General features: G+C 41.2%; 1 protein-coding gene across 1 annotated transcript in view; it reads left to right on the forward strand.

Moving 5' to 3' along the window:
* Nucleotides 1-24,107, forward strand: part of arhgap15 (Rho GTPase activating protein 15) — a 722,875-nt gene that overhangs the window by 92,020 nt on the left and 606,748 nt on the right. The window contains exon 3 of the mRNA XM_033024704.1: nucleotides 9,461-9,631. Coding sequence (XP_032880595.1) covers nucleotides 9,461-9,631 — 171 coding nt within the window. The remainder of the gene's footprint in view (nucleotides 1-9,460; nucleotides 9,632-24,107) is intronic.

The raw sequence follows: 24,107 nt of genomic DNA on the forward strand, positions 1-24,107 counted from the left end.
TGTCATCCAGGTTGTCAGTCCTTAATTCTGATTAGTTTTGTTGTTGGAAAAGCAAACATTTTTTTGTGACAGTTGCAGCCAGTAGCAAAATATACTGCTTCTGAAAATTATTAAATGCGAGTCCTGTCACAGTGCATAGGTAGTTGCAATTGTTATAAGTATAAAGCTTCAACTTTTGACCTGTGATTTAAACTAAAATATGCAGCCTTTGCATTGAAATGTATTTATGTTTGTGTACAACAAATTACAGTATATTCCTATACCATGATCATTTTGACATTGCATTGAACTTGTGGTTGCACGATTCACTCTCTTATTGAAAAGAGCAGCTTCAAAGTTTGAAAATGCACCTCCGTCTTTATTTGTGTTCAGCTGAATTCTTGAACAAACTAATCTTTTAGTTGATCTCACACATTTAAAATGCCACAATAGGTTTGCACGGCTGCCAATCATGTGGCGGCAATAATGCAAACCTTGTTAATTCGGTTTTCAATTTTATATTAAAACAAAGATTTAAAATTGTGTTGCATGATGCAATGAGTCTTGCTAATATTTACTTGACGGATGCTGTGCATTAAAATGTTACATTTCCCCATGGAAATGCCATATTGTACAATAAATATGGAACCTTCGATAACGTTTGAATAAAGTGTCAATAATGTAACTGAAACATGCAAGTTCCTGAAGGGTTTTGACCAGGTTGGAGAGGATGTTTCTTTCTATGCAAGAGTCGAGAAATAAAAGTCAGTGTTTCAAAATGAGAGATGCCCATTAAGGCCGTGCAAGTTTAGAAAAGTTATTTCAGACGGTTGTGAGTTTGCAGAATTCATCATGAAAGGGATGTAAATATTTTAAAGACAGTTAGAATGTTGACAAGCAAGTTGTGAAACATTAGTATTGGTAAATGTGCATTTGGAGTTCATAAGGTTGTAAGGAATAGGAGTAGCATTCGGCCATTCAAGTCTACTCCTCCATTCAATCATGGCTGATCTATCTCTCCCTCCTAACCCCATTCCCGTGCCTTCTCTCCATAACCTCTGACACCCGTACTAATCAAAAATGTATCTATCTGAAATTACACCTCAACAATGATACAACTCAACCAAGCAAATCAACCATGATTATTTTGAAGGATGGAGCAAATTTGAGGGGGAGACGTGTAGCAAAATCATGTTTCTCCTGTTTTTAATTTGTATGTTAACCAATTTTGTGCACACTTTTGGGTGAGTTAATGCCAGCTATTAGTATTACATGACCTCCTTTGGTGTAAGAAATGTGCAGAAACTGGTGGTGTTTTCCAGGCAGATAATTTGACCAAATGATGTCAATTGGGCAAAGAACCACATTTGGTGAACAGTTTATTGGGTTTGATTGGTACTGTTCACAGTGCATAGGTAGTTGCAAATGTTTTTTAGTATAAAGCTTCAAGCACAAAATAGATATATTTTAAAACAATGAAGATTCAAAAAATAATGTTACAAAAAGCTCAAAGATACTTCTCCTGCAGTCATCAGCAACTCTCTTTGATAAAGGAGGTGGCACTAAAAGTCTCTCCACCTTTCTTCACAGGTTTGACCTCATGAAATGCATCTTTAATTTAGTTTAGTTTAGAGATACAGTGTGGAAATGGGCCCTTAGTCCCAACGAGTCCACAACGAGTCCACAACGAACCAGCGATCCCCGCAGATTAACACTATCCTACACACACTAGGTACAATTTATTTATACAAAGCCAATCTTTGGAGTGTGGGAAGAAACTTAAGATCTCGGAGAAAACCCATGCAGGTCACAAATGGAACATACAAACTCCATACCGACAGCACCCGTAGCCAGGATCGAACCCGGGTCTCTGGCGCTGCAAACGCTGTAAGGCAGCAACTCTATCGCTGCACCACCGTGTTGTCCGTGTATTTTAAAGGAATACATCTGAGCACAACTGACACATCTTTCTGCTCATCATTCCCAATACACAGCTGCATGGGTTTCTGAGAATTAACCCGTACAGGAGTCATTGTTTTCATGCAGGGAGCAGTCATGGCAGAAAGTTGCCTCGAAGGACATTTGTCCATTGATTGAGATTTGTCTGTTACTTCAAAAAATCATTCAGCCAAACTTATACAATGTCTGCACTTGCATTCACATATGGAATGGACATTTGGCTGCAATGCAAGGATTCCCAAAAAATCTGCATTCATGGAGCATATTAACTTCTTTGCAGACACCTCCCTATCAACTTGTCACCGAGTGACTTTTTCACATGACTATTCAAGCACGTATAATCCTTCAGAAACATGTGCTGTCTCTTCCATTCCCCCACTGTTTGAATCTCTTCCCTCTGGAAAGGCGACTCCAGACTGTCAAAGCTGCCACAGCCAGACATAAAAATAGCTTTATTCCATGTGTAGTAGCTCTACTCAAGAACCAAAAATCTGTAGCCTCCTTTTGCTCTGGTATTTTATTTAATACGCATGTATAATCAATAATGTTTTATTATTAATGTTTAATGTTTTATGTGTCATTGCTAACTGTCACTGTATGTCATATTATCACTTGCGGGCAGAGCACCAAGCTAAATTCCTTGTATGTGAATACGTGGCCAATAAACGTATTAATTTATTCTTCACCAGTTGTACAGGGTCTTGGTGAGACCACACCTGGAGTATTGCGTACAGTTTTGGTCTCCTAATCTGAGGAAAGACATTCTTGCCATAGAGGGAGTACAGAGAAGGTTCACCAGACTGATTCCTGGGATGGCAGGACTTTCATATGAAGAAAGATTGGATAGACACGGCTTGTACTCGCTAGAATTTAGAAGGTTGAAGGGGATCTTATAGAAACTTACAAAATTCTTAAGGGGTTGGACAGGCTAGATGCAGGAAGATTGTTCCCAATGTTGGGGAAGTCCAGAACAAGGGGTCACAATTTAAGGATAAGAGGAAAGTCTTTTAGGACCGAGATGAGAAAATCATTTTTTACATGTGTGGTGAATCTGTGGAATTCTCTGCCACAGAAGGTAGTTGAGGTCAGTTCATTGGCGATATTTAAGAGGGAGTTAGATGTTGCCCTTGTAGCTAAAGGGATCAGGGGGTATGGATAGATGCAGGTATGGGATACTGAGTTGGATGATCAGCCATGATCATATTCAATGGCGGTGCAGGCTCAAAGGGCCGAATGGCCTAATCCTGCACCTATTTTCTATGTTTCTATGATTCATTCATTCATTCATTCTTCTCCATTAATACAGTTATCTTGTAGCTGCTCAAATTCTCCCAATACTTATCTGTACCAACTTCTACCAACTTTTACAGATGCACCAAAGAAAGCATGCTACCACAACTTGGTTTGGGAACAGCTCTGCCCAAGTCCATAGCACTTGCAGAGACTTGTGGATCTAGCCCAGTCCATCACATGGACCAGACTCCCCAACATTAATTTGTTCTACACTTTACTCTTCCTTGGGAAAGTAGCCAACATAATCAAGGACCTTTTTCACCCTATCATTCCTTCTTTATGTCTCTCCATTCTGGTATGGCTAGACTCAAGTAAAGCTTATTTTCCTCGATTACTCTTTGGTCCTCTCATAAGTTAGGGAGAAGTCTCGATCTTTCAACCTACCTTCAGTGCAGATGTTGGACTTTTCCTCTGGAACTGTGTTGCTACAAAGCTGAGAAACTATATTCTGCAATCTGGTATTTTTCTCTTTACCAGCGTACGGCTTGATTTCACTCGTGTATGCCATAATCTGATTTAATTGGAAAGAACACGAGCAAGACACCTCCGTATATATGACAATAATAAACCTATATAATAATAATAATAATGGATGGGATTTATATAGCGCCTTTCTAATACTCAAGGCGCTTTACATCGCATTATTCATTCACTCCTCAGTCACACTCGGTGGTGGTAAGCTACTTCTGTAGCCACAGCTGCCCTGGGGCAGACTGACGGAAGCGTGGCTGCCATTCTGCGCCTACGGCCCCTCCGACTACCACCAATCACTCACACACATTCACACACATTCACACACAGGCAAAGGTGGGTGAAGTGTCTTGCCCAAGGACACAACGACAGTATGCACTCCAAGCGGGATTCGAACCGGCTACCTTCCGGTCGCCAGCCGAACACTTAGCCCATTGTGCCATCTGTCGTCCCATAGTATGAATACTATAGCAGAAAGACTGCTGGTTTTACTCTGATATGGTCTTTTGCAGACAGGTTCCAGAGGTCTTAGCTCAGAGGGAAAGTGGAGAAGATTTTTGGTGCTACTCTTTCATCCGATGTCACTCCTTTACTTTTAACTACTTTTTCATCAAAATAAATATAGAGCCACGTATTATTTTTCTGAGATCAGGACTCTGATGAAGAATGGTGCTACATACACTGAAAACCTAACAGTCAAAGCACGATGTTTATGAAGCAGTGTAGTATAACATGAGAGTGTGATACTGTCAAACTGGCAGGAACAACTTTTGGAACATTTTGAAAGAGTTTTTTGAAACATCAAAGAGATTGCTATCTTTGCTTTAACTCTGGAAAATCATACCATCCAAAGTCCATGATCTTTAGCAGGAGGTCCATTAATTTCCAACATATTTTAGCTAAATTAACATTAAATAAAGATATTTTTTCTAAACTAAGTAATTCAATCCAACTTCAGAAAATAATTATTTAGTGCACGTTCCATTACTTGATTTTTGACCTTTGACAAAAAATTTAAGTGTGTGACACATGGCACATTAAAGTCTGTAGGATTCCATCCAAAATTCATTTAATGGTGGACTATTAAAATCATCAGAGAAACTATTAAACATTGGAATTTGAACTCAACGTCAAGGCCTCCAACATCACCCAGTCAAATTAGTTAATTATTTGTAAGACACAAATTCAGAACCAAATTAGACAAATTAGATTATTCAATTATGCATATATACATCAAATAAATGCAGAATTGTTAATTTAATGCCTGATTTTCACGGGGTTAATACACACAAATAAGTTCCACATTATTTTCTCAGGCAATCTGGAATTGCTAGATGTACATTACTTCTTTATATTATAGAAATTTTACAATCTGTGACATTTCCTTGAAAACTGACGATAAATCCTGATTAAGTGAGGGTTTTTGTTACCATATGACAAAATTCTGTCGTGATCTAAAAAGAACAATGACTTCTTTCAAAAGCCAACAAATCATTTGAACTCACTTCTGTTCTACAAGTTTCCAGGAGGTACGCAAATACCTAATAATTATACAGTTGCGGCACTGTGGCGCAGCGGTAGATTTCCTGCCTCATGGGCCTGTCCCACTTAGGCGATTTTTCAGCAGACTTTCGGCGACTGTCAAGTTGCCAGCAATCGCCTGAAAAACCGGCAACTGGAACGGCGACTGTCAGAGTGGAACACACACACACACACACACACACACGCACACACGCACACGAACACATGCACACACACACACGCACACATATCGCTTCCTTCACCAGCCGTTATGTAGGCGGGGAACAGGGCAAGCCGGGGAGCGCTGCCTAAAAATTTCACACGGTGCAAAGCCAAGGAGAAACAGACACACATCGCGATGAACAGGAAGGTTGGCACTGTAAAAAGAAGGCTAAAGCACAGTATACGATAAGTCCTTTAAAAGAGGGGGGGGGGAGAGGGGGGGGAGAGGGGGGGGAGAGGTGGATAAGGGGGAGAGAGGGGGAGAAGGAGTGAAGACAACTTTTAAGAAGCCAGAGATACACGGCTATGAAGCTCAGCGGACATTTAACATTACTGGTTAGTTATCCTTAGTTCTGAAAGCTACTGCTTACCTTTTTTTTCTTAATGTGCCAATAAAATTCACTGGTCAGCACCGGCTGCAACCTACAAGAACCTCCAAGAACCTTTGACCTCCTGGTAACCCATTAGGACCACCTGGCGACCCACCTACGGCTCGAGAATTCTCACTACTCTCCATGGCGGCTTCATTCTAGTCGCTGCTAATTTTTCAGCATGTTGAAAAATTCTCGGCGACCATAATGAGGCCGCGACTAGTTCCCAGAATGTGGGAATTCCTCACGACCATGAAGGCGACTCCCTGGCAACCACCAGCTGCAAACATGCCCCTGACTATGTAATAAATCCCACCCACATAATTACAGACAGTCTAAAATTTAAAGACAAATGCCATAATTTATGACACGCAAAATAAGCCAAATGGCCACTACATACCAGCCCCTAATTGTTCCAACTATATAACGAGGCAATTATTGATAAACATCTAAAAAGTAGCCATGAAGGCTTAACATATATCAAAAGCAAAAAAATACCATGCACTATATATCTGCATTCAGAATTCTTCATCAACTTCCATCTTCACCTTTGCCTTCTAGAAGCAAGCATAACTTGGTTATTGGTTTTATTAAAACATTGTTTTTAGTTTAAAGTTGTACCGTGCGCACCAAACCCTTAACATCAGGCATGATACCCAGTATATAGTCCAAAACACAAAAGTGCAAAGCTTTGATAGCATGAAACGCCTTCCTCCATGACCGATCAACTCATGGATGTGTTGCAAGTGTGAAAATCCTTCAAGAGAATAACAGAATGTTTAGTAATAATGTTCATCGTTAGGTTTGATTAAATTTCTGGATCATTAGCAGAGATTTCAAATCCCAGCTCAAGCTTTGGCCATTCTCTGTCTGGCTTACAGAGAAACTCTAGTTCATTGATCCAACTCTCATCGCTTAAGAAGCGGTTCACTGTCAGTTCTCTAGAAACTTAATCCGCAGGATTTTCTTTTGTGTTAACATATTTCAATTGTGTTGGCATTAGTAAATGCCAATGCTCTTTCCATTGGCAAATTATATTTGTCCAAATCCAACTCTCTGGTTTCTTTGGCACTATCATCTGGTGGAATGTTTTCATAATTGTTACTGATCTACTTGGAAAGTGTGAATCCTCCCTTATTGCAGAGAGAAGTCAGATGTTTTACCATTTGAATTGCTTCCTGCTCAATAGACATGGATCTTAAGCAATCATCCATGTCGAAATTATACTTAAAAGAGATTGTTACTTCATGGAATTTTGTATTCTTGCCAAACTTGCGTTTCAAATTCTGGTTGCGTTGCTCTGACCTACGGCGATTATTCGGCAGGCTAACACTTTCTTGTTTGAAAGGTAAGTCCAGACAATAGTGTCCGTCAATCTTTACTGAGTAGTTCATAATATCCACAAACATTAACTCTTCTCTCGCCATATCCTCAAATTCCTTATTGGGACTTTCATTGAAGTCATGATTGTATGGCTTCATCACCAGCTTTTCTAATTTATCAGTAGATATTTGATTAACAGCAATGGTAGGATAGTTCTTCTGATTCCCGTTTTCGTTGTTCCTTCTCAAGGAGCCATAGATAACCCATCCAAGTTGGGGTTTTGCAGCATATGGTCCTCACAATTTGTATAGGTTTCAATGCATTCAAAGCATTCGTTCCGATAAGTAGGTCAACATTAGAATTAATTTCAGATATCTTGACATTCTTCAGGTAAGGCCATTGTTTCAAGTCCTCATATCTGAGTATATTTTGACGACCAACAGGCATGATTCCATGTGTAAACACTTCAGATATTGGTATAAAATTATCTTCATGCAGACTGGATATATCCATACTTGTAATGTAATGACTCATGGTACGCAATCAAATCTTAGTCTCTTCTCCCGTGATGTTCAGCCTTCTCATCAGGTTTTCTGTGCAAAAGGTAGTCAAACTTCCATGATCCAGAAATGCATATGTTTGCAACACTGTATTTGTCTTGCTATTCAGCATCACTAGTAGCTGACTTCTCCTTCTGTTCCGTTGCTCCGGCTTCTTCTCCTCTATTTGCTCTGGTAGGTTTTCTTCTACTTGTTCTGGTTCTTCCTCTTCCCAATGCTCTGGTAGCTTATTTACATTGTGAAGTGCTTCAGGATGATATTGCCTGCACTTATAACAAATTATAGGACTCCTGCAGTCTCTCACCATGTGTCCTTTTTTCAAACATCCAAAACAGATTTCCTTCTCTTTTAAGAAATCCACCTTATCTTCATATTCTTTCTTTTTGAATATTCGACACCATCTTATGGTGTAACCTTACAGAAGCCATTCAAAATTAAAGCTTTCCAGCTTCAAAAATTCAAAAGAAATAAGTCGATGTCTACTCACGATTTCGTGACAATGTCTTCAATCTTCAGATGTCATGTCGCTGTTGATAAACCTCGAGGCTATCTCTGGCCTAGATCTATTGTCTTCAGTTCCACTTCTGGAACTGGTCTTCTGGCCAAAACCTCTTTCGAGATCTTAGCCAAGTCTTCTGTCCCTCCGGGATGAGGCTCTCACCTCCTGTCAGAGGCATCCTTTGACTTTATGTGGCGACATTTTTATATCGTTCAAGAGATTACTCCCTCTAGCCACTTAAGAGACAACATGGCTTTAGGAGAATGTCATAATATGCATGTGAGCTCTCCATGAGACCTTCAGAGCTTATCAACAGATACATCTTCACAACACAGTTTTTTGATTAATAGTTTCTTTATTGTTGAAGAGAAACAATAAGATATTCATCCAACCTTCTTATCTGACGTACACTTTAATCTTCACCAAACATCAGCAAAGTCAATAAATAGAAGTCTGGCATAGTTGTCCTTGTTATCCAGATGTTCCAGGACTGAGTGTAGGGCCAGGGAGATGGTATATGCTATGTAGCTATTGCAACACTAGGTAACTTGCAGTGGATCAAGGGTATTTGGGAGTTTGGAGTTGATAACTGCGATGACCAGCCCCATAAAACAGTTCAAGATGGTGGATGTCAAATAAACCAAATGATAGTCATCAAAGCAAGGTACCTTGTTTTTCTTTGGGACTGTGATTGATAGTAATGTTCTTAAAACTGGTGGGCACCTCAGATTAGAATAAGGAAAGATTAAAAATGTCTGCAAATACTCCTGCCAGCTTGTCTATGCAGTTTCTGAGGACACAGCTGGGTGTCTCCATCCCAGGCTATTGTTTTCAGGGATTCACTCCCAGGAAGGCTGATCTGATAATTGCAATGGTGACCATGGGTGCAGGTGCACCCAAGGCTTTCATGGAGGATGGCATCATTCCACCAGCCTTCTGTTCAAAATTAGCATAGAATATATTGCATTCATTGGCGAGAGATGCGTTGCTGCTAATGATTCTGCCCAGCTTTGTTTTGTTGCCCATTATACCATGAAAGCCCTGCCACAATCAACGGGTATTTGTATGGATGGTCTAGAAATCTAGCTTGGTTCAGAATTATCTCTTGGCCTCCCTAATGGCTTTGTGAAGATCATACCTATATTTCCTGTGCATTAGCTGACTTGAACCCCTCAAACGTATTTATTATTTTTTTGATAAATTAATGTTTACAGTTGATTAACTATAGCTTCTAATCAGGAGTTCCTTGTCTTTTCCTATAGGATGGATCCACAGCTCTTTCGAAAGCAAATACTCAGACAACATTGTCTACTTCATCCCAGTTCAGCTCTGCTGCTGTTCTGCGGAGGGTGAAAAGTGGAACTGCTAACTGTGACCGCCTCAGCCAAACAAAGTCAATGGTGTTGACTGACCCCAACCAACTTAAGTTTCCAGTGAGTTGACACTTCCATATTTCAATGCATGCTGAAGGAATACGGAAATAATTATTCAAAATTAATTTTATATATTGTTTTTTGAGAGTACAAGTAAGATGTATCTTAAACATTTTTGTGGAATTACATTCAAATAAATGACAATCATAAATGTAACTCAATGACCACACTCTTATGTTCCATAATATAATATGCACTTCATTTATTTATTGCAAGCATCACTGAACTAATGTTTAAAAAAATTATTGGAGAATCTGGAAACTATCATGCCCGGAAATTATATGGCACGAAAGTGGCGCTGTTGCTATAGCTGCTGCATCATAATGTCAAAGACCTGGGTTCGATCCTAACCTCAGGTGCTGTCTGCGTGCAGTTTGCACATAATCCCTGTGACCATGTGGCTTCCTCTGGGTGCTCCAGAATCCTTCCACATCCCAAAGATGTGCGGGTTTGTGCGTTAATTGACCCAAGTGTGTATACGGAAGTGGGATAGAACTAGTGTAAACAGGCATTTATGGTCATCCTGGACATGTTGGGCCGAAGGTCATGTTACCATTCTGCATCTCAATACTAAAGCCTGTTCAGTGAATGGGAGATATTTCTTCTGATACATTAGGCCAGTCACCCCCAAGTTCAATATAAGAGCTCAGGGGCAGTGGCAATGTTACCTGGCAACATTGATTCCTTGTAAATTTGCACCACATGAGTGTTGTAGTCATATGATTTTAAAGCTTTAACTGAACTGTTGGGTTTATCTGATTGTTCCCATTTTGTTTATAAATCAGTAAATCACGTTTGATGCAAAGATAATTTAGAAAGTGTCTGACACATCTGTGATACAATGCTAATCATGTATTGATTATATTTCTGGTTATAATACCCTCAAGTTTAAACCCTTCTAGTCTTTGAGGGGTTTAAACCCCACATATTCACCAGAAACTATAGCTTTCTGTACTTCATGATTACATGCCAACACACAGAACCAACATGCAGCATTAAATAGTTGGTGAGGCAGCTCAGTAATATCTCTGAATGCATATATGCGTGTGTGTGTGTGTGTGTGTGTGTCTATAGACAGTTTATTTAGACAAATGAAGGCTCGCATTGCTAGAAGCTATGAGGAACATGAGATTACCAACTCTAATGTGGATATTCCCAATATTTTGTGATTTTTTTTGGTGATAAGGTAGCACTTGTATGCAATGTATGCAGGCTATGATAATATAGTGATTACATTTACTGGACCAGCAGATAGAATTCTGGACCATTGATCCAGAGAGATAAGTGTAGACTCGACACCTGTTTCACCCCGGCCCGCCAAGGCCTACTGGATCACCCGGTTGCTAACCATCTAAACCCCCCTTTCTATTCCTATACTGACCTTTCTGTCCTGGGCCTCCTTTATTGCTAGAATGAGGCCACACACAAACTGGAGGAATAGCGCCTCATATTCTGCTGCGTAGGCAACCAACTATGTATATTGAATTCTCTAATCTTAGGTAAGTAACCTATAAACAACCCTACCCCCCCCCACCCCCCCCCCCCCCCCCCCATTCTCATGCCCTCCCTCCCACACACCTCCACCCTCCCTGCCATACCCTGTGCCCTACCTGGAATCATACCCATTCCCACACTTCCCCATCCGCTTCCACCTTTATTTCTTCCTCTGGCTTCACAATTCACATCTCTTTTAACTTGTAATTGGGTAGGTCCACATTTAGCATGAGGGAGTTGGTTAAAGGACAATTAATCAAAGCTCAGGACCTGCATGTTGCAGTAATGAGATGGATAAAGATGGCAAAGCATGGGAACCTTAGATGACCAAAGGGGTTGTTAAAGGAAGCGCATGCATGATTTAAAATAATTAATTCTTACAGGGTCTTTGATGAATATAAAGCAAGGATGAAATAATTTGTGGGTTATTAGAAAGGACAAAAGGGGCCACAAAATGGTCCTGATCAGTCAGATGAAAGAAAATCCCAAGGCTTTTTATAGGTAACCAAGGAGTAGATAGGACCGCTCAAGGATAAAGGAGGGAATTTGTGCTTGGAGCCATGCGATGTAGGCAAGGTACTAAACAAGTACTTTGCATCTGTTTTCACCAAGGAGAATAGAATGCCTTTTATTGTCATTCAAACAGCTTGGTTTGAACGAAATTACATTTCTACAGTCTTAACATTACAAAAAAAAACAAGACCCACACTTAACACAATTTACACAAACATCCATCACAGTGAATCTCCAACACCTCCTCACTGTGATGGAAGGCAAAAGTCTATCTCTTCCCTTTGTTCTTCTCCCGCGGTCCAGCAGTCCAACTGTAACGTCGAGGCAACTGGGGCTCCCGATGTTAAAGCCCCTGGCGGGCGATGGCAAGTCCCGTGGCCGTTTAAGCCATGCTGGGCGATGTTAGGCCCCGCTCCGAGTCCTTTAAACCCCGCGATTCCAGCAGGAGAAGTTGCCGTTGCGGGAGCTCAGAAAAGTGGTCTCCCACCGGGGACCTGTGAGCTCCCGATGTTCCTGTCCACCAGGCCTGCGGCCGGAGCCTCCGAAGCTCCGAAGCCGGGTCGCAGCCGCGAGCTACCCTCAGTTGGTTCCGGCCACGATGTTAGGCCCAATGACATCGGAGACCCGACAGGGAAAAGTCGGGTCCCCGTACAGGGAGGAGATTAAACGGTTTCCCTCCTCCCATCCCCCACATAAACACAGCTAAAAAATAATAAAAACTAGAATCAAAAACATACAATTAACAAGACAAAAATTTAAAAAAAGACAGACGGACTGCAGTCGAGCCGTTGCCGTTAGGCGCCGCCACACTGACCACTGAAGGGCATAGATGACAGTGAGATCAGTGCTGAGAGTACTCATATGCAAAGGCAGTTTGAGATGAAGGAGGAGAAGGTGTTGGGGCTCTTGAAAACCATTAAAATTGATAATCCCCTGGGGCCTGAAAGAGGCAAGAGAAGAGATAGCAAGAGCCTTGACAAAGGTCTTTGTGTCTTCTCTAACACATCTGAGGTCCCTGATGTTTGGAGAGAATAGATTGCCAGCGGAAGTAGTGGAGGAGGAAATGAAAGTAGTATTCAAGAGACTTTTGGTTAGACACATGGATATGCAGAGAATGGAGGGATATGAATTATGTGCACACAGATAAGAGTTGTTCTCAGCATTATGTTTGGCACAGTTATTGTGGGCCAAAGTTCCAGTTCCTTTGCTGTACTGTTCTACTGTATGTTCAGTGCTGTGTACTAGCATTCCCTCCTTCCCACTCACCACCCCCCCCCCCCCCTCCCCCATACCCTTTGATCCGTCTCTCCCTTGGTACATAATGTCTAATTCTTGAATAAAGTTATTCAGCTTTACCAGCTCTCTACGATTGAAAATTCCATAGTTTGGAAAATTCCATAGTTTCACTACTCTCTGGAAGAAGACATTTTACCTCACTTCAGTCCTAAATTACCCCCTCAACCTTAGATTACAACCCTTGATCCTCGACTCACTTGTTTTTTATTGAAATGTTAGGTGATACTCATTAGAAATGACAAATGGCAATTATTTGATGAGTATTAATATTTAATAGATAACTTTTAACCCTTCAGATTCTAATACACTTTAAGCTTCATGGTTTTTTGGTAAAATTAATACTTCTGTCTGGTCAAAAGTACAGTGGTGTAACTGGTAGAGCTGCAGCCTCACAGCACCAGAGACTTGAGTTTGATCCAGACTTCGGGTGCAGCCCGTGTAGAGTTTGCACGTTCTCTCTGTGACCATGTGGGTTTCCACTGGATGCTCCTGTTTCCTCACACATCCTAAATACATGCCAGTCTGTAGGTTATATGGACTCTGTAAATTGTTCCTAGAGTGTAAGAAATGGATGAGAAATTGGGATTATGTAGAATTAGTGTGAACGGGTGATCGATGGTCAGCGTGGACTCAGTGGGCCAAAAGGCCTGTTTCCATGCTGTATCTCTAAACTACAAAATAGCTTGGTGACACCATTTGTCAAAAAGGGTTTCTGTTTTTTGCTGAGCAACAATCACAAATGTAGACTTTAGATGGCCATAAATCTACCCCCCACTACCCTTAGAAATGTCAGTAAAGGAACTTCTAGTGATAGAGCACAACATCTTTAATCGCGAAGCATCATTAGTTAGGTAGCTTGCAGCATATTGAGTACCAGTGGGGGATTGGATTCGCTCATGATTGGAAAGAAGTGCTGTACTCTGGGTCCTGGCTTCTAATCCAAATTTAATTGAAATTTAAATTGTTAGAAAAAAGTTTTACTACTGGAGAATCATGTCAATTTGTTTCCTTAACGAACAATCAGGACCTATCACAAAGAATAAGGGTTAACAATTAATAGAGAAGAATATCTCTTGCCAATAGTTCACATTTTTTTCTGTGACAATTGTTTGTTATTTTCTAAATGATTTTAGTTTGAGTAACTTCAGCAAACTTTACTTCATTTTTTTTCTGCATTGGCGTTTTTGTTAATGTAGCTGCTGCCCTATTCTGCATTCTCTAGGCAGATTTCCTGAAGCTGAACCAATTTTGTTATGGAACAGAAGTGGAACATTTCTGAAACTTAGAATCTAAAGCTCTCGGATCAGATATGAACTTGAGCTTCAAAAACATTTGCCTGCAGTCGAGAAGAAGTTTAGTCTGAAAAAGGGTCTCGACCCGAAACGTTGCCTATTCCTTCTCTCCATAGATGCTGCCTTACCTGCTGAGTTTCTCCAGCATTTTTTGTCTGCCTACAGTCGAGAATTAGAACAGGCTATTTGTAAGATATAAAAATCAGAAATTTCACAACTAGAAATTATGACTCGTATCCACTCCAAAGACTTGGCTGACATGCTGCAATTGGAGTAGGTGTGTAACCAAGAATTACTCTGTTGGCAGGCTTTAGTGTGGAGGTGAATTCTCAATGAAAAAAAAGCAAGTTGGTGCAATAGATAATATGCCATAAAATATGGTTTTAAGGAAAGATAAATAAGATCAGTACTGAAAAGATGTTGTTCAGCATTACTATTTATTGAGCAGTTCTCAGATTCCAAATTCCCATTCAATAAGAGGTAAATAAAGCTCGCAATGCAGTCACAATCCATTATGGATTATTGCAACAGCAAAACTTTCATATAAACAAGTTAATTTCATGTGGAAAGGTCCATTGCACTACATTATGGCTAGTTGTAAGGATTATAGGATTAGATATTTTGTCAAACAACAGATTTTGGGAAGGTGATATTTACGATCTAATTCTGACATTAAATGCCATGGCTTGCCACATCTGACTCAGTCAATCCTTAGTGTCGCTTCCAGCAACAGATTTATTACTTGTAATCTGATGCACAATAACTCAGGCGCTAAAAGATAAGTTGCAAACATTTTTCACTGTCTGGTTGAATTAAAAGCCGCGTCAGTATTTAAAACAAAACTTAAAAAAGTTATTTTTCACTTTGTGAACCTTTTTTACCTTTACGATCTGAAAGTAATATTCCAAGTATAAAACCAAACCCATACAAATTATGTAATTAGCATTGGACTGACCAATCTTCACAGAGAAATGTATGTCATTAAGATAAAATTGTGTTGCATAAAATGCATTGCAAATGATGTGCACTGTTGTGTAAAATCCAAGCTTTTAGTTATTTGCATGTTATCACCATAAGATAAGCTCCATCATCACAAAAGACTTGAAAGATTAGTCTGTTCCTTTCAAATCAATGTAAATTATGGAAGATATCATAGAAATATTTAAAATTCTATAAATATAGGAGAAGGTGAATCAAAGATAGTTACCCCTCATCATTGAAGAGTGCAGGATGCAGTCTAGGGATATAAGGAATTTTAAAAAGTTTGGAGCAGAAGGTAATAATAATTTCTTAACACAATATGAGGCAGCAAAATTCATTTCGAGGTTTATGGATTTTATCAATAAAACATTGCCGAAATCTGAACTGAAACAGCCAGTCAAGTAGCATATGTCAAAAGAGAAACAGTGCTAATCACTCAGATCAATGACATTCCAAAGTCATCCACCTGTGGTGTTAATCTTGTTAGCTGCACTTATTCATTGACATTTTGAATACAAATTCTGGATGGATTGTGTTTGTAGCTTGTTTGGGTGAGCTGGCTTACTTATGACACTGGCCTTATGATAAAGATCACACCTGATACCCACATAATCTCAACATCAATGATATTAGGTGACAGATGAGAGGAAATCATAAATTATGGCAGGTACTTTCGATTTATGTCCAAGTGGATCATCTTACATTAACACAAATGAAGATGGAGATTGAAGAATTGATGCAATTGCAAAAACAACAAAAAGCTTAAAGGAGCATTCACCTGATCTGCAAAGATGTTTCATGGAACTAAATCAGTTTTGAAGCTTCTAGGCACACAGTGATGCAACTATTAGAGCTCCTACCTCACAGTGCCAGAGACCCAGGTTCAATCCCGACCTCGGGTACTGCCTGTGTGCAGTTTGCATGTTCTCCCTATGACCACGGGGGTTTCCTCTGTGTGCTCAAGTTTCCTCCTGCATCCAAAATACATGCAGGTTTGTAGGTTATTTGACCTATGTTAATAGCCGCTGGTGTGTCGGAAGTAGATAAGAAAGTGAGATAACAGAACTAGTGTAAGTGGGTGATTGATGGTCAGCATGGATTCAGTGGTCCAAAGGGCCTGTTTCCATGCTGTATTTCTGAACTAAAACAAAACTAAAATAGCACGGGACTCTAAATGACATAATCAAATCCAACTCTTGCAGGTGAATGTGTAGCAGCAGAATTTCATATTGTTCAAGAGATTACTCCCTATAGCTGCTAAATGGACTACATGGTTAAGGGGAATGTCTTTATACGCATGCGAGCTCACCATCAGGGATCTTCAGAGCTTCTTCACACAAATCTTCCAAAACACAGTCTTTTGATGAATAAATTCTTTATTGTTGATGAAAAACAATAAGATACATCCAAACTTCTTCCAACTATACTATAATCTTCATCGAACTCCAGCTTATCGCTTTAAACGTTAGAAAACTCCTCGTGTCTCCATTACACTTCGCATGGTCAAAGGGTAAACCGTCTCCATGCTGGTCAGAAACTAAACTAAAAACTAAGCTTCTGCGCAGGAAACTTAGCTCCAAACACGCCCAAAAATACGTCATAGATCCCACTCACAAAATAATGGGCAGTCTAAAATTTAAAGACACATACCATCATCAATGACACACAAAACAAGCCAAATGGCCACTACAGAATGAATGTCCTTTAACAAGCAGAGCCTGACCTGCTGCCTGGAATGCATGTATTTAAAAGGAAGCACAGCAAAGGAGGAAACTTAGAAACCTTGGTTGAACAGAGAGACTCAAAATGCAGGTCCATGGATGATCCCACTCTGTACAAGAAGGCCAAGTATGATCTGTGCAAGGCTACCAGGGATGCCAAGAGAAACTTGCAAAGCAAATTAGAGCCTGAATTTAATCAAGGGAATGCCAGGTAACTGTGGCAGGGCTTGAATACTATCATGGGCTACAAGCCGGAATTGGGGGCAATCTCCGACAATGACGCATCTCAATTGGATGAGATTAATGCCTTTTATACCTGTTTTGAACAAGAAAACAAAGCACCATCTGGGGATCTGGGGACATTCACACCAATTTCCATTGGCTCTGTTCCATACATCTTGGTGTTAGAAGACAGATCAGTTCCTTGAGGGTAAGCTCTTAGAAATTGGTCAGCCCAGATGAATTCCCTGCATTTTCTTAAATCGTACACCGATCAATTGACCACCACCTTCACCAACATCTTGAAACGCTTACTTCAATAATCATTTTACCAATCTGCTTCAAGGAAACCTCCATTATTCCATTCCCCCAAGGAAAATGAAGTGACCTCTCTTAATGACTACTGCCTTGTAATGCATTGAAAGACTGCCAATGCTTCACATCTGCACCAGTCTTCAGGACAATCTGGACAATAGACAACAGGAGCAGGAGTAGGCCATTTGGCTCTTCTAGCCAGCACCACCATTCAATGTGATCATGGCTGATCATTCACAATCAGTACCCCGTTCCTGCCTTCTCCGCATATCCCTTGCCTCTGCTATCTAAACCCCCTGAAATTTGTATACAGGAAATATAGGTCAGGGTGTGATCTCACTTGCGCTACATCCAGCCCAGGATCGGCTTGCATTAAGAATGTCTAGGTCAGGATTCTGTTCATTGAGTATAGCTCAGCCTTCAACACCATAACACCAAATAAGTTCATCCCTAAATATCTGGATCTTGGCCTTGGGGCTTCCATTTGCAATTAGTTTCTGGATATTTTGATTTGCAGACTTTAGAAGATTAGAATTAATCCTAACATTTTCTACACACTGCCCCTCAACAATGGTGCCCGTTTGAATTGTGTGATCTGTCCCTTGCTCTATTCCCTGTACACACATGGCTATGTGGCCAAGTACAATGTCAACTCAAATTTTAGGTTTGCCGTTGATAATACCATTGTCAGCCCGATCTCCAACAATGACGAGATGAAGGATATGAAAGAGATTGCTAACATCTTGTTATGGTGTCAGGACAGTAGCCTGGCCCTTAATATCTGCAAGGCAAAATAATTAGTTGTTGACCTAAAGAAATAAGAGGGCTAACATAATCCTGTTCTCATCAATGGAGCTGCTGAAGAGATGGTCAACAGCTGTTAAGTTCTGAGTCATCCATATAAGCAGCAGACTGATTCTCCAAACTTCTATTGATCTGCTATAGAAAGTATTCTGATGAGATGCAAACCAGTCGGGTGTGGCAACTGCTCTGCTCTTAACAGCCTGAAACTGCAGAGAGTGATGAACACAGCCTTCTCTATCATGGCCTCATCACATTCCATCTGCAAGGTGCATTGCATCATGAAGGCTGGATGTTGTGTCAAGGATGCCTGTCGCTCTTGCCTTCTATCTTCTGGGAGAAGATACAGGAACTTGAAAGCTTGAATGTCCTGACATAAGAACAGCCTCTTTCCCACTCCTATCAGACTCCTGAACTAATCTCCTCTTTCACACCACCTTCCCGGAGGTACTGCTAAATACTCTTACTCTTAACTCTACCTCATTCGATAATTTCATTATTATAATTTAACATCCTTTAGCACTTCTCAGATTTTGGGCTACAATATTGCACCTTTCTCCTGTTTTGACTGGTCATTTTGTTTTTTGCCATATTCATCATTAGTGTATATTTACTCAGAGGGTTACAGAGTGAGAGTCCTACAGCATGGACAGATGCCCTTCAGACCAAATTGGCAACACTCACTGAAATGCCCCATCTACACTAGTCCCACCTGCCAGTGTTTGGCCCAAATCCCTCTAAACCTATATCCTAACCATAATCAAGCGATATGGTGAGAAAGCAGGAACGGGGTACTGATTTTGTATGATCAGCCGTGATCATATTCAATGGCTCAAAGGGCCGAATGGCCTACTCCTGCACCTAATTTCGATGTTTCTATGTTTCCATGTACCTGTCTACATTTTTTTCAAACACTGTGATAGTCATAGATTCATACATTGTGGAAACAGGCCCTTCAGTCCAACTTGCCCATACCGGCCAACATGTCCCAGCTACACTAGTGACAGCTGCCCTCGTTTGGTTTATATCTGTCCTATCCATGTACCTGTCTAACTGTTTCTTAAATGTTGGGATAGTCCCTGCCTCAACTATCTACTCTGGCAGCTTGTTCCATACACCCACCACCCTTTGTGTGAAAAAGTTACCCCTCAGATTCCAATTAAATCTTTTCGCCTTCACATTAAATGTGCTCTGGTCCTCGATTCACCTACTCTGGGCAAGAGACTCTGTGCATCTACGCAATCTATTACTCTCATTATTTTATACACCTCTGTAAGATCACCCCTCATCCCCCTGCGCTCAATGGAATAGAGTTCTAGCCTACTCTACCTCCCTATAGCTCAGACCCTTTCGTCCTCGCAACAACTTCGTTAACCTTCTCTGTACCCTTTCCAGCTTGACAACATCTTTCCTCTAACATGGTGCACAGAAATGAACCCAATACTCTAAATGCGGCCTCACTGATATCTTATACAACTGTAAAATGACCTCCCAACTTATATACTCAATACTCTGACTGATGAAGGCCAATGTACCAAAAGCCTTTTTGACCACGCTATATACCTGCGACTCGACCTTCAAGGAACCATGCACCTGCACTCCTATATCCCTCTGCTCTACAACACCTCCCAGAGCCCTACCATTCACTGTGTAGGTCCTGCCCATGTTAGACTTCCCAAAATGCAACACCTCACATTTCTCTGTATTAAATTCCATCAACCATTCCTCAGCCCACGTGGCCAATCGATCAAGATCCTGCTGCAATTTTTGGGGTTGATGATGGAAAAAAATAGTAAGATTAAACGAGAACCAGTTTGAAGTTTGATCTGTATTTTATGAGGAGTTACGATGAGGGATTACGTGACGAACCCGTCCAGCACGCATGCGCGACATACTTCAAAGCAGCGGTGTGGAATCACAGGAAACACAATAATTGAAATAAACATAGTAAAGAAAAGGAGAACTAAAAATACCAGTTGATCTCTATAATTGAGGGTGGGAGCGGAGGGCATGTAATCCCTCATCGTAACTCCTCATAAAATACAGATCAAACTTCAAACTGGTAAGTTCTCGTTTAATCTTACTATTTTACTTCGGAGTCAAGTGAGTGACTACGTGAAGATTTTAAAGCTCTGTGATTTCAAACCGTGTAACAGTTCATACTTCACTCGCTGCCGAAGTCATTCGAGGGAGGAAGTATGTTATCGTAATCAACCATGAGGCGGTTTGTAAAACAATAATGGTGTTATTAACAATAACAAGACCAAAATGCTCCCCTGGGCTTAAATTATATATTTTTTGCAGATTCTAATACTTTTTCTGCAAACAATACAGGTTCTGCCAGCGGCTTGTTATAAAAGTTTGGAACGTATACTCCCTAGACCACCCCGCTGTAGCCAGGATGTGGTCCATAGGCACGTCCATCCTCTTAGTCACCGATGTGGATGCTGCCCTGGTGGAGTAAGATTTATACACGTTAGTATTTACTCCAGCAACTCCCAGTACCTGCTTGAGCCACTTGAGATAGTTTGGCTCGTCACCCGACCATGAGGTTTCTTGTGGCTGACCCATAAGGCTTTTTCTCTCCCTCGGAGATTTCTTATTGTGTCGATGTAGTTCAATAAGTGGGTCATGATACATAACCGTGGTTCAGGTGGGTATGCCCGGAATTCCATGACTGGACCTGATGTTCCTGGTCTGCTCTGTTTGACCAGCCCCTGAATGGTAATTGTGACACAGTCTGGTGTTATAAGCATATTGTCCAATCGTAGTAGATGGAGGAACTGGACTCTTTGTGCTGAGACAAGGCCATCAGCATGACCGTCTTCAGGGTAGGCTGTTCCAGGGTGAGGGACCTGGCTGGTGACCATCCCCTAAGGTACGTCAGCACCACACTGACATGCCAGATTTAGGTGTACCTAGGTCTGGGGGATTAGAGTTGAATATGCCTCTCCTGAATTTGATCACCAGTGGGTGGTACCCTATGGCCTGTTGTCCTGGTGCCCAAGTTAAGTAGGCTGACAGAGCACTTCTGGCTGTATTGATGGCGCAGTAGCTGAGTCCTTCATTGTGGTGAAGACCTGCCAGGAACTCCAGTACAGGTTTTGTTGTAGTTGAATATGTAGTTCCTGTATTTGAACAGTATCTTCCCACTTCTTGATGTTCGCCAAGTATGTTCCCTTGTGGATATGCGATGGGATGCTGTCATCGTGTCAATAGGGCTGTCTGACAAATCCAGGCCCAGCAGTGGTCTTCCCAATTCTGCAACCCAGGCCCAGCAGTGGTCTTTTCAAATCTGCAACCCAGTAGTTTAATTTATCGTGGCATGGGTGGCTTATGCCTGAAACTGGGTGAGTTGATAAGTTTGGGCTACTGGGAAAATCGTTAGGGTTTTGATGACCATGTCGAGGACCACTGGGAACCATGACTGTGGGTTTAGTCGGGTACTATCAAAATACCTGAAGCAGAGTCCATCTGTATTTTGCGTAGTACCCGACTGATGAGGCCGTAGTACCTGACTGATGAGGTAGAAAAGGGGAGAACATAGAGATTAGATTCCCCCCCCCCCCAGTTAAGTGGGAATGTATCCATTGCCGCTGCCTCAAAGTTCGGTTTCATGCGACATACATCGGTACGTGTTGATTCAATTAAAATACAAGGAAATCGATATCTGGTGTTCCATATTGCTTTGTAATTTCAGCAAATACTTTGGTTTAATATGTCTGTTTACAGTATTTAGCTCACCTGGTAGGTAAGTTGCTGATGGTCAAATATGTTTGAAGACATACGGTTACCAATTGTTAAATAAATTGTCACATGATATCGATTTTATTCCGCCCAAGTGGTTTGGTATATGCTACCACTGTGATGTTGTTAATTTATAAACGAACATGCAAAATTGTGCACTACTGAACAATATGATTTTACCAATAGAACGTACTCAATATTTCCAACTAGGTTTTATGCCCAGTGTCTATAGTGATGACGACTCCAGATTAGTCCATTTGCCACCATGTTCTGGGTATGGGTTATTTTGTTTAAACACTAGCACCTTAGCTCTAATGGAAAGGTTCAAGTTAAGTAGCTGGTAATGCTGCTACTAATTCCCAATTACTCGTGCCACTTTGTTGAATGGTTGGTTGATTGTTACCATTAATTGTCACAGGTTGTGCCATACGCTGACTCTCCTTATGGCAATGTTATGGATGAGTGGGTAGAGTTAATTGAATACCAGATATTCAATAGTTGTGGATGGTGTCAACGTAGATTTATCTGGATTGTATGACAGAGCCCAGGCTAAATAAGTTTTAGTAGCTAATGCTGCTGATTTAGCTATTTCCATGGATTTGTCTGTCGTTAATATCATAGAGACATGCCATGACGATATGTTCCTTAATAGTGTCAGGGCTGGTTTGAATATCTGGAAACAGTTTTGGTTCATATTAGCCATTGTCAATCATTTATACTGCCATAGTTTACCCTATCCAGGTAAGTTGTGGTATCTCTGAAAATCTTTTATGAATGGGTACTGAATAGTATGCATCTTTTAAGTCGATGTCTACCATAAAGTATGCTAGGAAATCCATGGTTAGCAGTTACAAGTTTCCATAAAGTGTGTATACCTGGTGAAAATACTCAAGTGGTTAAGTCAATGATGGTGTGACATTCACCATCTTTGGGTTTTTTGGTACCAAAGGTTCATATTAGACTTCTTTATGACCCCTTTGTATATCTTCTCCAGTTAGCTAGTCCCTCGTGTTCTTTTTTAATGGGAGGGTAGACCCCTTTGGGGTGCATGCTGAACTGGTGGCAAGTTTCTTAATTCAATTTTTATCATTGAATACTTTTGGTATATAGCTACCAAGTGTGATAGTTCTTCATGTTTCCAACCCAGGTATGATCCCCCCCCACCCCCTGTTAGTACAAACCCATCACCTTTTATGTGATGGTAGGAACCATACTTATCTGTCTTCACTGTTGTTTAGTGGTGTGTTCATTTCTTCGGTTTCTGGTTCCTTGTCTGTAGGGATGGTGTTGTTGGGGGGTGGCGCATTTTCCATGGGGCCCGCTCTGGACCCTGGCCTGAAAAGGCTTACGGGGGCAGGCATGCGGGCCCCAAGCTTTCACCAGTACCATTAAGTAGACGCCTACTGGTGGACGCGTGGAGGTACTGCTGTCTGATTTTGTGCGGTGCTCATTCCAGGCCCTGCCCTCTTGATGCCGAATATCTTAGACACTTCGTCCAGTTTTTTAGGCTTGGTTGGTAACTTTGCCAGATAGCAGGATCTGTGGTCGGCGTTCTCACAGTCCTGTGAATTTTTTAGGTTGAGGGCAGGTTTTATGACTTCCTTCGAGCAGTTGCGGAGCATACTGTGAACAGTAGGGTCAGGTGTTTTGCCATACTACCCTGCCCCTCTGGAATGAGCATGCGAAAATGATAGCCGTACATCAGGGGTATCAAATGCAATTTAAGATATTTGGGTTTTTAAATGCCCTGCTCAATGTACCCCCCAATAATGGTGGGCACTTTGAGAAATGCAATTTTGGGGAGGCGTGATGAAATCCAACGCCTCGTGACTACCTGTCTTGGAGAGGTTTTTTTGGGGGTTTTTTTGGAAAAAACAGGTAGTAAGCTGGCCGTCAGTTTAGACTGAAAAGGCCATCTCGCTCGTGGTGTAGCCACGTAGCGGCCACACCCAGCAGCTTTTCCTGATCCTGTACCTCAAGCATACTCCCGATGTTGTTCAGCCAGTGACCCCTCTTCTTGACCAGCCCAGCCCTGGTCGCCATCGATCCCTCGATAAGGGAGATGGCCAGTGCTGTTAGTGCACTGGAGCGGGAGTG

The sequence above is a fragment of the Amblyraja radiata genome, chromosome 7, assembly GCF_010909765.2.
Source record: "Amblyraja radiata isolate CabotCenter1 chromosome 7, sAmbRad1.1.pri, whole genome shotgun sequence".
NCBI lineage: Eukaryota > Metazoa > Chordata > Chondrichthyes > Rajiformes > Rajidae > Amblyraja > Amblyraja radiata.